The 12,954-nt window shown below is 49.2% G+C and overlaps 5 protein-coding genes across 5 annotated transcripts; 3 read left to right on the top strand and 2 right to left on the bottom strand.

The window, feature by feature from the left end:
* Window positions 1-1,194: 1,194 nt before the first annotated feature.
* J7337_013000 (uncharacterized protein) lies at window positions 1,195-2,972 on the top strand (the record flags this gene model as incomplete). The annotated part of the gene is made up of 3 exons (XM_044830496.1): window positions 1,195-1,364; window positions 1,425-1,921; window positions 1,978-2,972. 3 exons carry the CDS (start codon window positions 1,195-1,197, stop codon window positions 2,970-2,972), a joined length of 1,662 nt encoding a protein of 553 aa, XP_044675412.1.
* Window positions 2,973-5,114: 2,142 nt separating this feature from the next.
* Window positions 5,115-5,612, bottom strand: J7337_012999 (uncharacterized protein; the record flags this gene model as incomplete). Its single annotated transcript, XM_044830495.1, has 2 exons — window positions 5,115-5,349; window positions 5,446-5,612. The coding sequence occupies 2 exons, from the start codon at window positions 5,610-5,612 to the stop codon at window positions 5,115-5,117; spliced, it is 402 nt and encodes a 133-aa protein (XP_044675411.1).
* Window positions 5,613-6,923: 1,311 nt separating this feature from the next.
* On the top strand, window positions 6,924-7,820 carry J7337_012998 (uncharacterized protein; the record flags this gene model as incomplete). Its single annotated transcript, XM_044830494.1, has 1 exon — window positions 6,924-7,820. One exon carries the CDS (start codon window positions 6,924-6,926, stop codon window positions 7,818-7,820), a length of 897 nt encoding a protein of 298 aa, XP_044675410.1.
* Window positions 7,821-8,286: 466 nt separating this feature from the next.
* Window positions 8,287-9,673, bottom strand: J7337_012997 (uncharacterized protein; the record flags this gene model as incomplete). Its single annotated transcript, XM_044830493.1, has 2 exons — window positions 8,287-8,987; window positions 9,079-9,673. 2 exons carry the CDS (start codon window positions 9,671-9,673, stop codon window positions 8,287-8,289), a joined length of 1,296 nt encoding a protein of 431 aa, XP_044675409.1.
* A 451-nt stretch (window positions 9,674-10,124) lies between these two features.
* Window positions 10,125-11,584, top strand: J7337_012996 (uncharacterized protein; the record flags this gene model as incomplete). Its single annotated transcript, XM_044830492.1, has 4 exons — window positions 10,125-10,280; window positions 10,338-10,665; window positions 10,716-10,889; window positions 10,944-11,584. The coding sequence occupies 4 exons, from the start codon at window positions 10,125-10,127 to the stop codon at window positions 11,582-11,584; spliced, it is 1,299 nt and encodes a 432-aa protein (XP_044675408.1).
* Between the last annotated feature and the right edge of the window lie 1,370 nt (window positions 11,585-12,954).

Raw genomic sequence — 12,954 nt, 5'->3', positions numbered from 1 at the left:
CAATCGGCTAAAGTCCATGCACATGACTTTGCGGCTAGGTATAGCAGATCGTGGCTATTTCAGCTGATGTGCCGAGAATAACTCGGGATTTACATACTTTATTTTAATATTCGGATTTTTGTGAAGAAATCGCATTGAATCGATCAGGAAGAAGAATTGGGAGCAGGTCGTGATTGGCGGAGTGATTAAGGTTGTTTATTTACCCGCATTTACCCCCATTTAGCCAAATACCACTCTAGGCCAAGACTGGAGAATATCCCCGAAGCCGTCTGAGCGAAATGTCACGGGTCTTAATTCCGCACCACGAGGAATTCCATTCTCTTCATTCTTTGGTGTTCAATGCTCATCATGGACAAGAATACAGTCTTGGAAGATGGCAGATACTAGAGGCACAGCTCCGCTAATGGCTGCCCCAAGAACGTCTGGCAACAGGCAAAATGGGATTTACAAAGCCCAGCCCCGTAAGTGTAAGCATCGGTGATGGCCATGATGTTTTGTCGATCGCATGTTTTGGGCACAACGATTCTAGACACAAGAACAGATCAGATGGCCAGAAAATCCGACAACAAAAGACGATATTGTAGCATGGTGTTCCTCGCGAAAAACCCCCGTGGCGAGATGAGACGGGCCCCCGTTCGGTAACAGGCTAATAGCGAAAATCACCACCATGGGCGGCTTAATCGCAGAGCCCCATTATAATAATCGCTCCCACGGGGTGCTCCGTGCAATAACAGCAGTTAAGAGATGAACACAGTGGAGTTCCCCCAGCTTGTGACTGTCGATTTCTCACTCATCCATGCTAAAATGAGTGCGGCCCGGCCTCCATCTTGGCTAGACACTCATGAATACCAAGACTTCCAAGACAGCCAAGGTGGAATAAGATCGCCCATTCCGAACGAATGAGTGGAACCCGCACGCCTGCCATTTGATTCAATCGCTGCTTGTCTTTTTGCCTGCTCGGTTCTTCTGTTCGATCTGGGGTCTGTCACCCGGTCCGCACGCCCGTCACATTTCAGATTTTGTGTTCTGGCCTCACTCGACACGTTTTCTATATCTATCTGGGATCTCCCCCCGTTTTTTACACGTTCCCTCTTACTATTCACCTCAACAGTAATCTGCTAAGCCACTGAGTGCTTCTGGCAGAATAACAACAAATTGTTACTCTTTTAATATTCCCTCGATTGAGAAATCGTCATGGGCATCAAGGACATCATCGGCCTCGGGGTCGACGAGAAGACAAAGAAGCTTCAGGATGAAGCTCCCAAGTTCGAGCATGTTACTTGGTACAAGGACCCCGGTCTGAGGGTCTTGACCTTTTACGCTTGTACTCTTTGCGTTTCTTCTATGGGAACTGGCTGGGACGGGTAAGCAAACCCCCGAATCTGTGAATTCAGTCACAGTCCACTGACTTGCCGCGTTTTTAGTATGTACATGGGTGTCGTTCAAAACTTTGACACCTGGAACGATTTCTTCGACAAGCCAGAAGGCAGCAGACTTGGTCTTTTAGTCGCTCTCTATCAAATCGGTTCCGTCGCTTCTATCCCTCTTGTCCCTGTCATCGCCGATCGCTGGGGTCGTCGCCCTTGTATCGCTCTAGGCTTTATCCTCATGGCTATCGGCGCTGGTCTCCAGGCCGGAGCTCCTGATTACGCTACCTACTCTGGCGGCCGTGTTCTTCTCGGTTTCGGCAACTCTTTTGCTCAAATTGCTTCTCCTATGCTTCTCGCTGAGCTGTGCCATCCCCAGCACCGTGCTCGATTCACCACTGTGTACAACTGTCTCTGGAACATGGGTTCTCTGCTTGTTTCTTGGACTTGCTTCGGTACTCACTACTGGGGTGGTGGCAACAGCAACTGGTCGTGGCGATTCCCCGCTATTCTCCAGGGTGCTCCCGGTCTCGTTCAGCTCGTCATTCTCTGGTGTAAGTTAATCTTCTGATGGAATCGCTTAATGATCTTGCTAACAGAAATACTCTAGGGATCCCTGAATCCCCTCGATTCCTCATCGCCAAGGATCGCCAGGATGAAGCCCTTCACATCCTCTCCAAGTACCACGCCAACGGCAATCAGAACCACCCAACCGTCCAGTTCGAGTACCGTGAGATCCGCGACACCATCAAGGCTGAGCAGCTCGCCAACAACAGCTCCCGGTATACCGACTTCTTCAAGACCAAGGGTAATCGCTACCGTCTCCTCGTCCTCTTCTCCCTCGGCCTCTTCTCCCAGTGGTCAGGCAACGGAGTTGTCTCCAACTACTCTGCCCGTCTCTACATCAACGCTGGTCTTGATAGCGAGAACGAACGCCTCATCATCACCGCTGGAAAAACCATTCTTGATCTGTTTGTCTCCATCGGCTGCGCTCTCCTCGTCGAACGTCTGAACCGTCGCTTCTCCTTCCTCTTCGCCACTGGCGGTATGTGTCTGACTCTGCTCTTCTGGACCCTTACCTGCGGTCTCCACGAGCAGCACCAGGCTCCTGGCGCCAACAACGCCATGATCTTCCTCGTCTGGCTTCACGGTGTCTTTTACTCGACTTGTTGGTCTGGTCTCCTGATCGGTTATGCTGTCGAGATTCTTCCCTACTCTCTCCGTGCCAAGGGTCTAATGTTCCTCAACATTTCGGTCCAAATCGCTCTTCTGCTCAACAACTACCTCAACCCTCTTGCTTTCAAGCGCTGGCAAGCCCCCGCTGTTCCCGAGGGCGAGAAGGAAACTGGATACGGGGGCAACACCTGGAGACTCTACCTTATTTACACCATCTGGGTCGCTGGTGAAGTCATCTTCATTTTCTTCATGTATGTCGAGACTCGTGGACCTACGCTTGAGGAGTTGGCCAAGGTTATTGATGGTGACGATGCCGCTGTGGCCGATGTCGATCTTGAGCACGTTGAGAAGGAGGTTCTCAGCAAGGAGACCGAGAGAATTTCTTCGGAGGATCAGGAGGTCCACCAGATTGCTCCCAGCAAGGTCTAATTACCGTCTTGTCACATTCACACGAAGAGGGCACCGCGATAGTTAGTAAGCGCGCGTTAGCCTGTCTATGATAATTGTTTTAGGTCTAGTCTAATTGGCTAGCTGAATGAGTTTAATGTTATATCTTTATTGATGACAAATATGTCTGCGACTCTCGTAATCCCTGCTTCAAAACATCATCATGACTAAAACCAGTTGCATAAGATAGAACCGTGCGCCGCGAAACCTATCTGTCACAATCAACTTGCATAGCTGCCAAGAGAGGTCTGACTGCTGCAAAACAGTGTATATCAGTACGGTTATGCCACATAATTGAGTCTGGGCTAGATGAAGAACAAGGCAATAGGGAGCAAGAAACCACTAATCTTGGAAGGGGTTGGGAGAATCAGCCAATTGTTCTGCGTTCTCTATTGATGAAAATTACACTCTTTCATCGATTAGTGCTGAATCTATAATGTTTCTTGCCTTCATAGGGCTATCCCGCGGCCAGGCCATGGCCTGCCGACGCACCCAGACCCCTGCAGATCAGATCATGTCTGTGATACTACAATAAGTCAATCAGAGGCCGCCAAAACCACCAGACCCCGGTTGTGGTGCCTGGAGCACAGCCACTTACGCGCATTTTCTTACCGCCCAGCTGCTCAACTCAATGGTGCCAGCAGTTACTCAAGTCATTGCTCCCATTGACGTATCTTCATATTACGAATAGAAATGAGAGCGATGTGATTACTAGGACGTAATTAAATGTATAACTTGCAACGAGATTGCAGGAATGAAACTCAATATCTGGCTATTGAATGAGTAGATAGGTAGGCAGGCAAGGCATAGCCACGCCTTTGCCGCAAGTCTGAGATATTTTTACATGGGGATGCAGGTAGCCTTTCTTATCATGAGTCTTGTTGAGTGGGATCTTGATCAGTGACCGCATCCTGTGAGGAACTGGCACCATAGATTCCAGAACTGGAGAAGGAGTCGGTTTAGCAAGATTAGAGGTACTGGAGATTCTGATGGAGAAGGACTGACATCACAGTGACCGAGGAAGGGCATTTTTGCTTTTCTGAGCAGGACATAGAACATTTCGCAGGGCAGAGATCCATATTTGGGCGTTCAGGTCGGATTTTTGATCGTCACGTCTTTCTTGTGCGGCTCTTATTGTGCTTTTCGGTTGCTTATCTTTGCCGAGGATTTCATAAACTTATCTAAGTCTTTTCATCATTTATGGTAAATGATAGAGGTCCCAGGTCTTCTGGCTTCCCCTAAGCGGATTGACTAAACTCTATAGTACTAGAACTAAAGGTCCTAGAGATTGTAGTGCCCCAGGAGAATGGTGATATTGCCAGTGAGTTTACCAGCGTTATAGCCTAATTGGATTAACCTATAGTCCTCCAGGCAGGAATGGTAAATACCTATTTACGGTTAAGTACACCTCCGCAGGCTGTAGCCGTAGTGAGATCAGGTCTTCGATGTAGATATAAAAACGACAAAGGCAGTATACAAAACACGCAACAGTGACAGGGATGATGACCCGGAGGGGAACTTCCATTTCAGGATCCTGGTCCTCCGACAGATTCCTCCAGACCCTAGCTCGTTCAACAAAGCGCAAGAACCTGCGCCGCCCAAAGGTGACTCTGCGCTGAGACTCCATCTCAATGGACTCCATACTGTTGGTCCTGAGTTGGCTGCTGAGCTGAGCAATGGGCGCTGCCTTTTTTCTTTTGCTAGGCTTGAACATCTCAACCGCATAGTAGGCTCCCCCGTAGATACTGAATGCGGCATGATAAGCACTGCAGATCCTCCACAAGAGTTTCTCGGAGGCAGTTGGGAACTGGAAGTTCCACGCGAGGACGAATATGACACTGAAGCCGATCAAGATCAGGGCGGCTCCTGGAGCAAACCAAGGCTCGGGGATCAGCCAGATATCTGAAGGTACTCGATCCCAAGGTGTTCGGGAAACAGGTCGAGATACAAAATTTATTCGTAGCTTATGTGCTAATGAGACATAATACCTCCAATGAGCGTCTATGCCGAACTGTCTTCTGCTGATGAAGTCTAATGGGGTTCGGTAATAATCGACTTGCAGCCCCGGGTGAGTCTATTTGTTGATACGTTAGTCTTCGATTTCAACACTGGTTGGAGACTAGATCAACCTACGTTGCCTCTGGCATACTCACGAATTTCTTCGATCGTGATGTCGTCTTTTGTGGTAATGAATTGAGGCTTAGAGATAGAAGGTTTATGATACCAGAGAGCTGATATCACGAATGTAATAAAGCAGAATGACAGTGTCGTTAACTCTAAGGTTGAGATCGGATATCCTTTGTGGATACGCGCAAGTTCCTTGATAGTGAACCACGCGGCTTGAAACACCGTAATAATCCTGCAAGGAATGAGCTTGATACATGAGGGACAACTCCATCGAGGTGAGACGCACGACACACGTCAGTTTCATGTCGCACCTCTGTGGTATACTGACCGTGAGAGCGTATCCACCGAATTGCGCTCCTTGATCTCTAGCTTATCTATATCCGGGAACTCGACAAAACCGTGTTTAACGAGATAGTGGAATTGCTTAGCGTCGATTGGAAAGCTCTTGCCATCAGCGATAGAGTAGTCAGGCGCTGTAAGATGGAGACAGCCCATGTCCACGAAGAAACCATGTATGAGCTTCCACTTTTGACCTCTGGTCAAGTGACTGTCTCTCTTAAAAGCCTGTCGCAAAAGTGTTAGTTACAGCGTCCTTAGTTGTATAGTTTGCCTGTTATACCTTGACACTTAACCTAGCGCTGGAAAATTGCCCTAAAGCAATACCGAAAAGGAAATCCGGACCAAGAAACGTGATAATCGCGAGATTGAACTTATCGAGAAGTGGGTGGTACCATTTGTCGTGAGGCGAGCCAGCATTGGGGTACGTAGAAACCCAGGCGCATAGCAGCAAAGTAACAAGACATGACCATAAAACGTCAAGAGATCCTCTGTCATCACTGCTGTCTTGCCAACCAACCAATGGCTGATGGCCAGACGTGTTTGAGCTCATGGTGACTGGCCAGAGGCACCACGGGAGCCGTGAGATAAATTAATTGTTACAATGTGACGACATGTTGACCGGCATACATATATTTATTAACCGGCATCTTCGTTCAATCTGTTTACGAAGACAAATGGAAAGTCCATGTTATCTCGCTCTTGGCCCCCTTGGTGGCACATCTTCAGCAGAACCAACATGCATATCTGCAACCAACAATCACACCCTCTGAAACAAATTGTGTGATGACAATTGTCAGGCCAGGAGTCTCTCAATTACCAAATCCGTCTGCCTGATGCATGTTGGTTGTTCGACTTGATATTTATTAATAACAATTGGCTCTCTCATATACTCGACATGAATGTGTACCGTGCTCCTGCAGCGCAATCACATGCAAGTAAACGCTTCGGGCAAGCAGGGCGGGCGCCTACGTATTCGTATGTACGTACTTTGGAGGGGCTGAGCGCTAAACGTGTCGTGTTGAGTGGACGGTTTGATTTAGCGGGCCGGGTCCTCAGCGCGGCACAAGAGGCTACACCCGTTAAATTGAGCACATCTTGACCAATCGGATTGAGGAGGCTTGCTCAACGGTGGGCAAATTTGCGCCCCCCCCCCCCCCCCCTGAAGAGCTCCCGTTGAATCCAGCCTCTTTTTCAAGTCGCCTGCCAACCAAGCAATTCGTTGCAGAACGTAAGACACACACGTGTCGTCTCTTCGTGGACATTTCCTGTTTCAATATCTGCACTAATCCCCTCAGCTCGTCTCTTTCGAATCCTCAGAATTCATCCCACTCGCCTAGACCTACGACTGTGTCGTCTCCTGTCTCCTTTCATCCCACGACAGCTCTCGTGCTGCCCCCGCGCTCCCCGCCTCGACCCGACCCGACCTGCCCGACCGACCTGTTTATACAGCCCAAGGCGCTGCTCAAGATGGCGTCCGAGTCAGAGCCATTGATCAATCCCAATCCCAAGCTCCAATCCTACTACAACACCTTCGAGTCGAGAATTGGTTATAAGCTGTTCCTCGGCGACACGCGCCATTTTGGCTACTACGAACATGACACACGATGGCCATTCCCAATTGGCCGCGCTCTCCGGCGCATGGAGGACAAGCTTGGTGAGGCGCTGAACCTCCCTCCCGGGGCCCAAGTTCTCGACGCGGGCTGCGGTGTCGGACACGTCGCGATACGAATGGCTACAAAGTTCAAGTACCGCGTGCAAGCATTCGACGTTGTCCCCCATCACGTTGCCAAAGCCAAGCGCAACGTTGCCCGTGCTGGCTTGCCCGACGGCCAGGTCAGCGTGCGGCGGATGGACTATCATCACCTTGAGTCTTTGGATGACCAGTCTGTCGATGGCATCTACACCATGGAGACGTTCGTGCATGCTACAGACCCAAAGGGCGTCCTTGCTGGCTTCTACCAAAAACTTCGTCCCGGTGGCCACATCGCGCTCTTCGAGTATGACCACGAGTTCATTGACAATTCCACCGATGAGATGGCCAACTCGATGCGCAAGATCAATGACATTGCTGCCATGCCAACAAATGATCTATCACACCCTGGTGTCTTCAAGGACATGCTTGAGGAGGCCGGCTTTACCGATGTCGTTGTGAGAGACTACTCGGACAAGATAAAGCCTATGACACGACTGTTCTACTTGGTCGCCTACATTCCGTGGCTATTCGTCACTTTGTTGGGCTTGGAGAAACACTTCATCAACACAGTGGCCGGTGTGGAGTCATATCGGGGCCACGGACGTTGGCACTATGTTGCTATCTCGGCCAAAAAGCCCGGAGACAAGATTGAGAGCCCGAAGGAACGATAACTCGTCTGCAAGGAGAAACGAATTACCAATGTGTCGAGCAATTGACAGCGACAGGCGATAAGAGTATTGAGATGTTGGTGAAGATGGGGTTTCTGGTTGCTTGGCAAAGAGCAATTGACATGAGATTATGAGGCATAGAAGGAAGCTGTATGGAGTAAACTCTTCAGTTTATTACGAAAGATGTAACAATGGAGTTTTCTTGGGCAGCATTGGATTTCGTCATGGCCAAGTAGATTCCACTAAATAAGCTTAAAAAGAGACTCAATGGATGATTAATTGACTAGGTAGGATGAAATCGAGATCGTTTTATGGCTCGTTCGCCTGAGACGAGAAATTGAGCTAAGATGAGTAATCAGGCTAACTTAAACCCTAGATCGGCGGATGATCGTCTTGGGAAAATCGACACTTATTAGCTACCCTGAAATATGGCGTAAACACTAATTGGCCATAAGGGTCTGTGTAAAATCTATAGTATAGACCATGTATGTCTAAGAGCCTCCTCTGCACTAATCCGTTCTTGAGGATCATACTTGAACAGCCGATATAGCAGATCCGCCATCAACTTCTGCTCAGCTTCAGGAGTTTGTAATGACTTCTTAGGTCCCTCTTTGTACTTCTCTCCCGATTCAAAGATCTCGATTGGTTTGCTCAGCGCCACTTCAAGGGACCAGTCTTCTTCACGAAGCCATTTCCCATCCACGTCAAAGTATTCCTCCCGCGCGTCCCACTTCGCCCACCAATCTTCTGGGAGTTTGCCGAAGAACCTTACCATCTCTGCTAGTAGTTCATCCCTGTCGTAGATCATGTAGAAGAGCGGGAGTTGCTCCCTGATTTCGAATAGGGTGCAACCGAGAGCCCAAAGATCGCAGGCGGGACCAACCGCATCAGGGCGCTCAAGAAGGATCTCCGGTGGAAGGTAGTTCTCTGGGATACCGAGATCCTCCGGTGGTGATGAAAATTTGAATGACTCGCCAAAATCAATGATGCAAATCTCCTCTGTCAGGAATTCGTTCCCGAGTCTAGAGATGTCTGCTGGTTGTACAAGATATCTTGGGCTAGATACTGGAAGGTCTTCTCCTGACTCCGTCTGCACTTGGACTTCCTCGGGATGCCCTATCAGAGAGAGGAGCTCATCCTCAGAGAGGTGATCCAAGTTGCTCAGCCTGACTAAAATATTAGATGGGCGAAAGTCTGGTGGAAGCATGTTAGTAGTCGCTCTAAAGCTATATTCAAGATGTAAAGTCGGGACAGAACATACCTCCATGACAGATCTGATTCTTGTGCAAGAAGGCTAACGCCTGCGTAGTCTGATAGGCGAATTTCCGTAGGATAGCAGCAGGGTCCATTTCCAATCGCATCCATAAACGAGGTGAAACACAAGGCCCAAGTGGTGGCAGTGTTAGGCACTGATGGGTCCCATTTGGACCACTAACGGAGAATGAATCGAGTGGAGTCGCGATGAACTGGGCACCTGGCATTGATTGATCAAGGTCCGCCAAGCTGAAGTCAAGAATCTCGTCGGACTTCAGATCACTGGCCATGACCTTGAGGGCAACGTAACGGGTTTCTACCGAGTCTCGACAGAGCCAAACTGTTCCGAAACCACCATGACCGAGTTTGTGAATGACTCGATACCGATCCGATGGGCCAAGCACATCTCCAATATGGACTGGGTGATAGCCGCCTTCCTGGTATTCCTCTAAGGGTTCCACGCCCTCCTTTGAACCCTTGAGGAAAGTGCCTTGTGAGGTTGCCGGGGCATGGTCAAGTTCATGATAATCGAATACGATGTTATCTTCAAATTGATGTTGACCTTGCGTAGGTGAAGGACTGTGTGACCCCTTTGACGCCATGTCTTGGATGATAGTCACAACTCACAAGCAGAGATGGGACCCGAAGGGCCAGGACTGAAGACTTTTCAACGCAAAGCAGTAGATGAGAAACACGGTACAATATAATGCATGATGACGAGCCTTTCTACCATGATATGAGTAAAATGCAGACTGCAACTATGCAGTCACGCTTCTTTGGCGACTCGGGAACTCGAACACATGTGAATTACCTACAGTGTAATTATGAAGGTTACGTTGCTCACTGAGGGGTTCATGTTTTTAGCGGAGTGATGCGGGTGAAGCCATTGGATAGCGCTTGACCCGCCCTGTAACCCCGCCTTTTCGGAGTCCGCCGAAGATTGCTTGCTATCTGTCATATCTTATCAGCAGCATTTAAACCAACAACACTCAGGGACAACAAAGCAAAGCAAAGCATCACAAAACAAACACTCAGTACTTCAATTACTTCAAAATGGATAACGACCTCAAATATCTCCTCTCTCTCCAAGCCGTCCGAGACCAAGCGTCTAAAGTCTTTGAATCAGCAAAGCAAGGGAACCTGAAGCACTTCGATTATGACGAAGGCCGGATGGGAGCGGTCGCTGATTACGTATCTAAAGTCATCGATGTGAGCAATACCATGATACTGGAAATCACCTTGAAAGATGACCCTAACAATGCTTAGCGCGATTTCGGCCCTGACAAGTACGACACCATCCCCCCTCACGGCCGCTGGCAACATTTTGAGGTTGGTGACGTCGCACGCGTTGATGCCCTCGTGAAGAGATGGTCCAGCGAAGGTGGCGCTGACAAAACCGAGATTACTCGACGCTTGGTCGATTTGTTCTTTGTGTCGGTGCTTCTGGATGCCGGAGCAGGCGATGTCTGGCGGTTCAAAGAGCCTGAGACTGGACAGGTCGTTGTTCGGAGTGAGGGTATCGCTGTGGCTTCGCTCCACATGTTTACCGCTGGGTCTTTCAGCTCTGACAGTTCTCTCAAGGAGAAGGTCGATGGTAAGTTTTTTGAATGCTTTCCATCTGCGTGGGCTAATAGACTGCTGTAGCGAAGGGCTTGGTTGAGCTGCAAGACAGCAGCTTTGAACAGCACTTCCAGGTATCTTCCGAGAATCCCATGGTTGGAGTGTCATCGCGAGTGAAGCTACTTCAAGCCGTTGGCTCCAACCTGCTGAAGCACCCTGAAGTGTTCGGCGAGCTGGGCCGTCCTGGAAACCTTGTTGGTAAGTAGCCACAGATAGGCGGTGAGCATATGCATGGCTGACGCAGTGTTTCAGACTACCTCACATCAAAGGCCTCTGGATCTAAAACACTTGACTACGAACAGCTTTGGTTCTGCTTACAGGACCTCCTCATTCCTTCGTGGCCTGGAAATCGCACCGTCTTCAATGGCCATCCCATCGGAGACGCTTGGCCTCTCGAACTACTCTCCGACATCGCGGATAGCAAGGGCGATAAAGACCCCAAGAGCAAGATCCAACCTTTTCACAAGCTCACCCAATGGCTGGCCTATTCTCTCTCTGTCATTTTTGAGAGACAGTTGGGTTTCACCTGGAAGAACATGCATCTTGGCACTGGACTGCCCGAATACCGCAACGGCGGTCTGTTTGTTGACCTTGGAGTATTGAAGCTGAAGCCGGACGACTTGAAGGCTGGAAAGGAAAGCTCGGGACAAGAGCTTCCGCAGTTTGAGGCCTCTGACGACGTGATCGTGGAGTGGCGTGCTTTGACTGTCGCACTGCTCGATGAGCTGCACAAGATGCTCAAGGAGAAGTACGAACCTCGCGGAGTCAGTCTGAGTCTTCTCCAGATGCTGGAGGCGGGGAGTTGGAAGTCTGGACGGCTTTTGGCTGCGGAGCTGCGGCCTGAGACTAAGTGCAGTCCGATTCTGGTCATTAGTGATGGCACGCTGTACTAGTGGCGACCACCCAAGGACAATCCATAGGACTCCATGGTAAACAAAAGGGGTTCTCATGCGATACAGGCCAACGATTTATGCCGAAGGTTCTGGCAAATCGGTGCGGAGAGGGCCGTCGGACGTTGCTGAGACCCACAGGAATAAGAAGCAACAAGACGAAGTCATTCCATGCTTGTAAATACGACAAGGGATACAAGACCACTCTGACTCCTCTATGTACTGAATAACTAAATGCAAGTGTGAAGACTATTGTGGTGAGAGCTGGGGTTTGCCAGGTTAATGTAAGACGTAACCACCTCCTTCAATGATCCTATGAAGATTTTCTGATGAGGGAACATTTCTTGAACTAAATACACGTAATAGGTCCTGAGTTTTATAGCGCCTTGAGCCATAAATCCCCATGGTCAAAGGCTTGGCTGCAGATAACATGACTCGTCCTGGGCAACAGTCATCAACTCACCAATCATCCAGGGACAGGCGCGAGCGAGCCAACTGGCGTTTCGGTATAGACATTTAATTCTGAATAATGGAGTTTCTCTTAGTTTACTTGTCAATAGTGAGTCAACAATCTATACATATCAATGGTATGGCGTCCATAAAAAGTAAGTTAAGCCTATAGCGTAGTTCCCAATGACAGCCTCTATAGGTGAGAGCGTGAACTCTACCACAGACTTTAAGGTTATTCCATCCCGTCATCACCCCAAGTGTGAGTTAAGCCATCCTGCTATACTGAAAATGAGTCATAAATTGTATTTTTATAAGGCGGTCACACATGGCATGGTTGCATGATCATTATGCCGATCCAGCAGCCATACCACTACTTCAACTTCTCACTCGCCTTCGAATACTACGCCTTCGAATGCTACGGTCACCGGTCAAGTGGAAACCTAGAGACGTGGTTGAGAATCATCTCAGGCCTGTCTTTGACTCGTTCCTCTCTCTGCGCTTCACAGAGATACTGCCAAGATGGGAGTCAAACCTCCCTGTACTAGTAATGGCAGAGGATATGATTCCAGAGTTAAGGGGCGCCGTTCGTAGGTGGCGCGGTCACCGGCAGAACAAGTCTCTAAAGGAGCTTGATAAGGCACCTTACTGGGGGGCATGGAGATTCACCGAATCCTTCTTGCGGTTCGAATGCTTCTGCTGCATCTTTTACCACCCTGACGGGTTTCCATGTCAAGATATGTGGAACTTGAGAACTATCTTTCTCGGGCCCTTCATGGCGGGCGAAGCTCAGATTCCAAGCGATCTTGCGCCGTCGTACAGACGAACACTTCACGGCGGCCGTGGACACTATGGATGGATGTTCTGGGACCCATATAGAGTCACAGAGTACAGTTTTGAGGCTCCATATGAATTCACACATTGGT

The sequence above is a fragment of the Fusarium musae genome, chromosome 10, assembly GCF_019915245.1.
Source record: "Fusarium musae strain F31 chromosome 10, whole genome shotgun sequence".
NCBI lineage: Eukaryota > Fungi > Ascomycota > Sordariomycetes > Hypocreales > Nectriaceae > Fusarium > Fusarium musae.
This window is presented reverse-complemented; position numbering and strand designations above follow the sequence as displayed.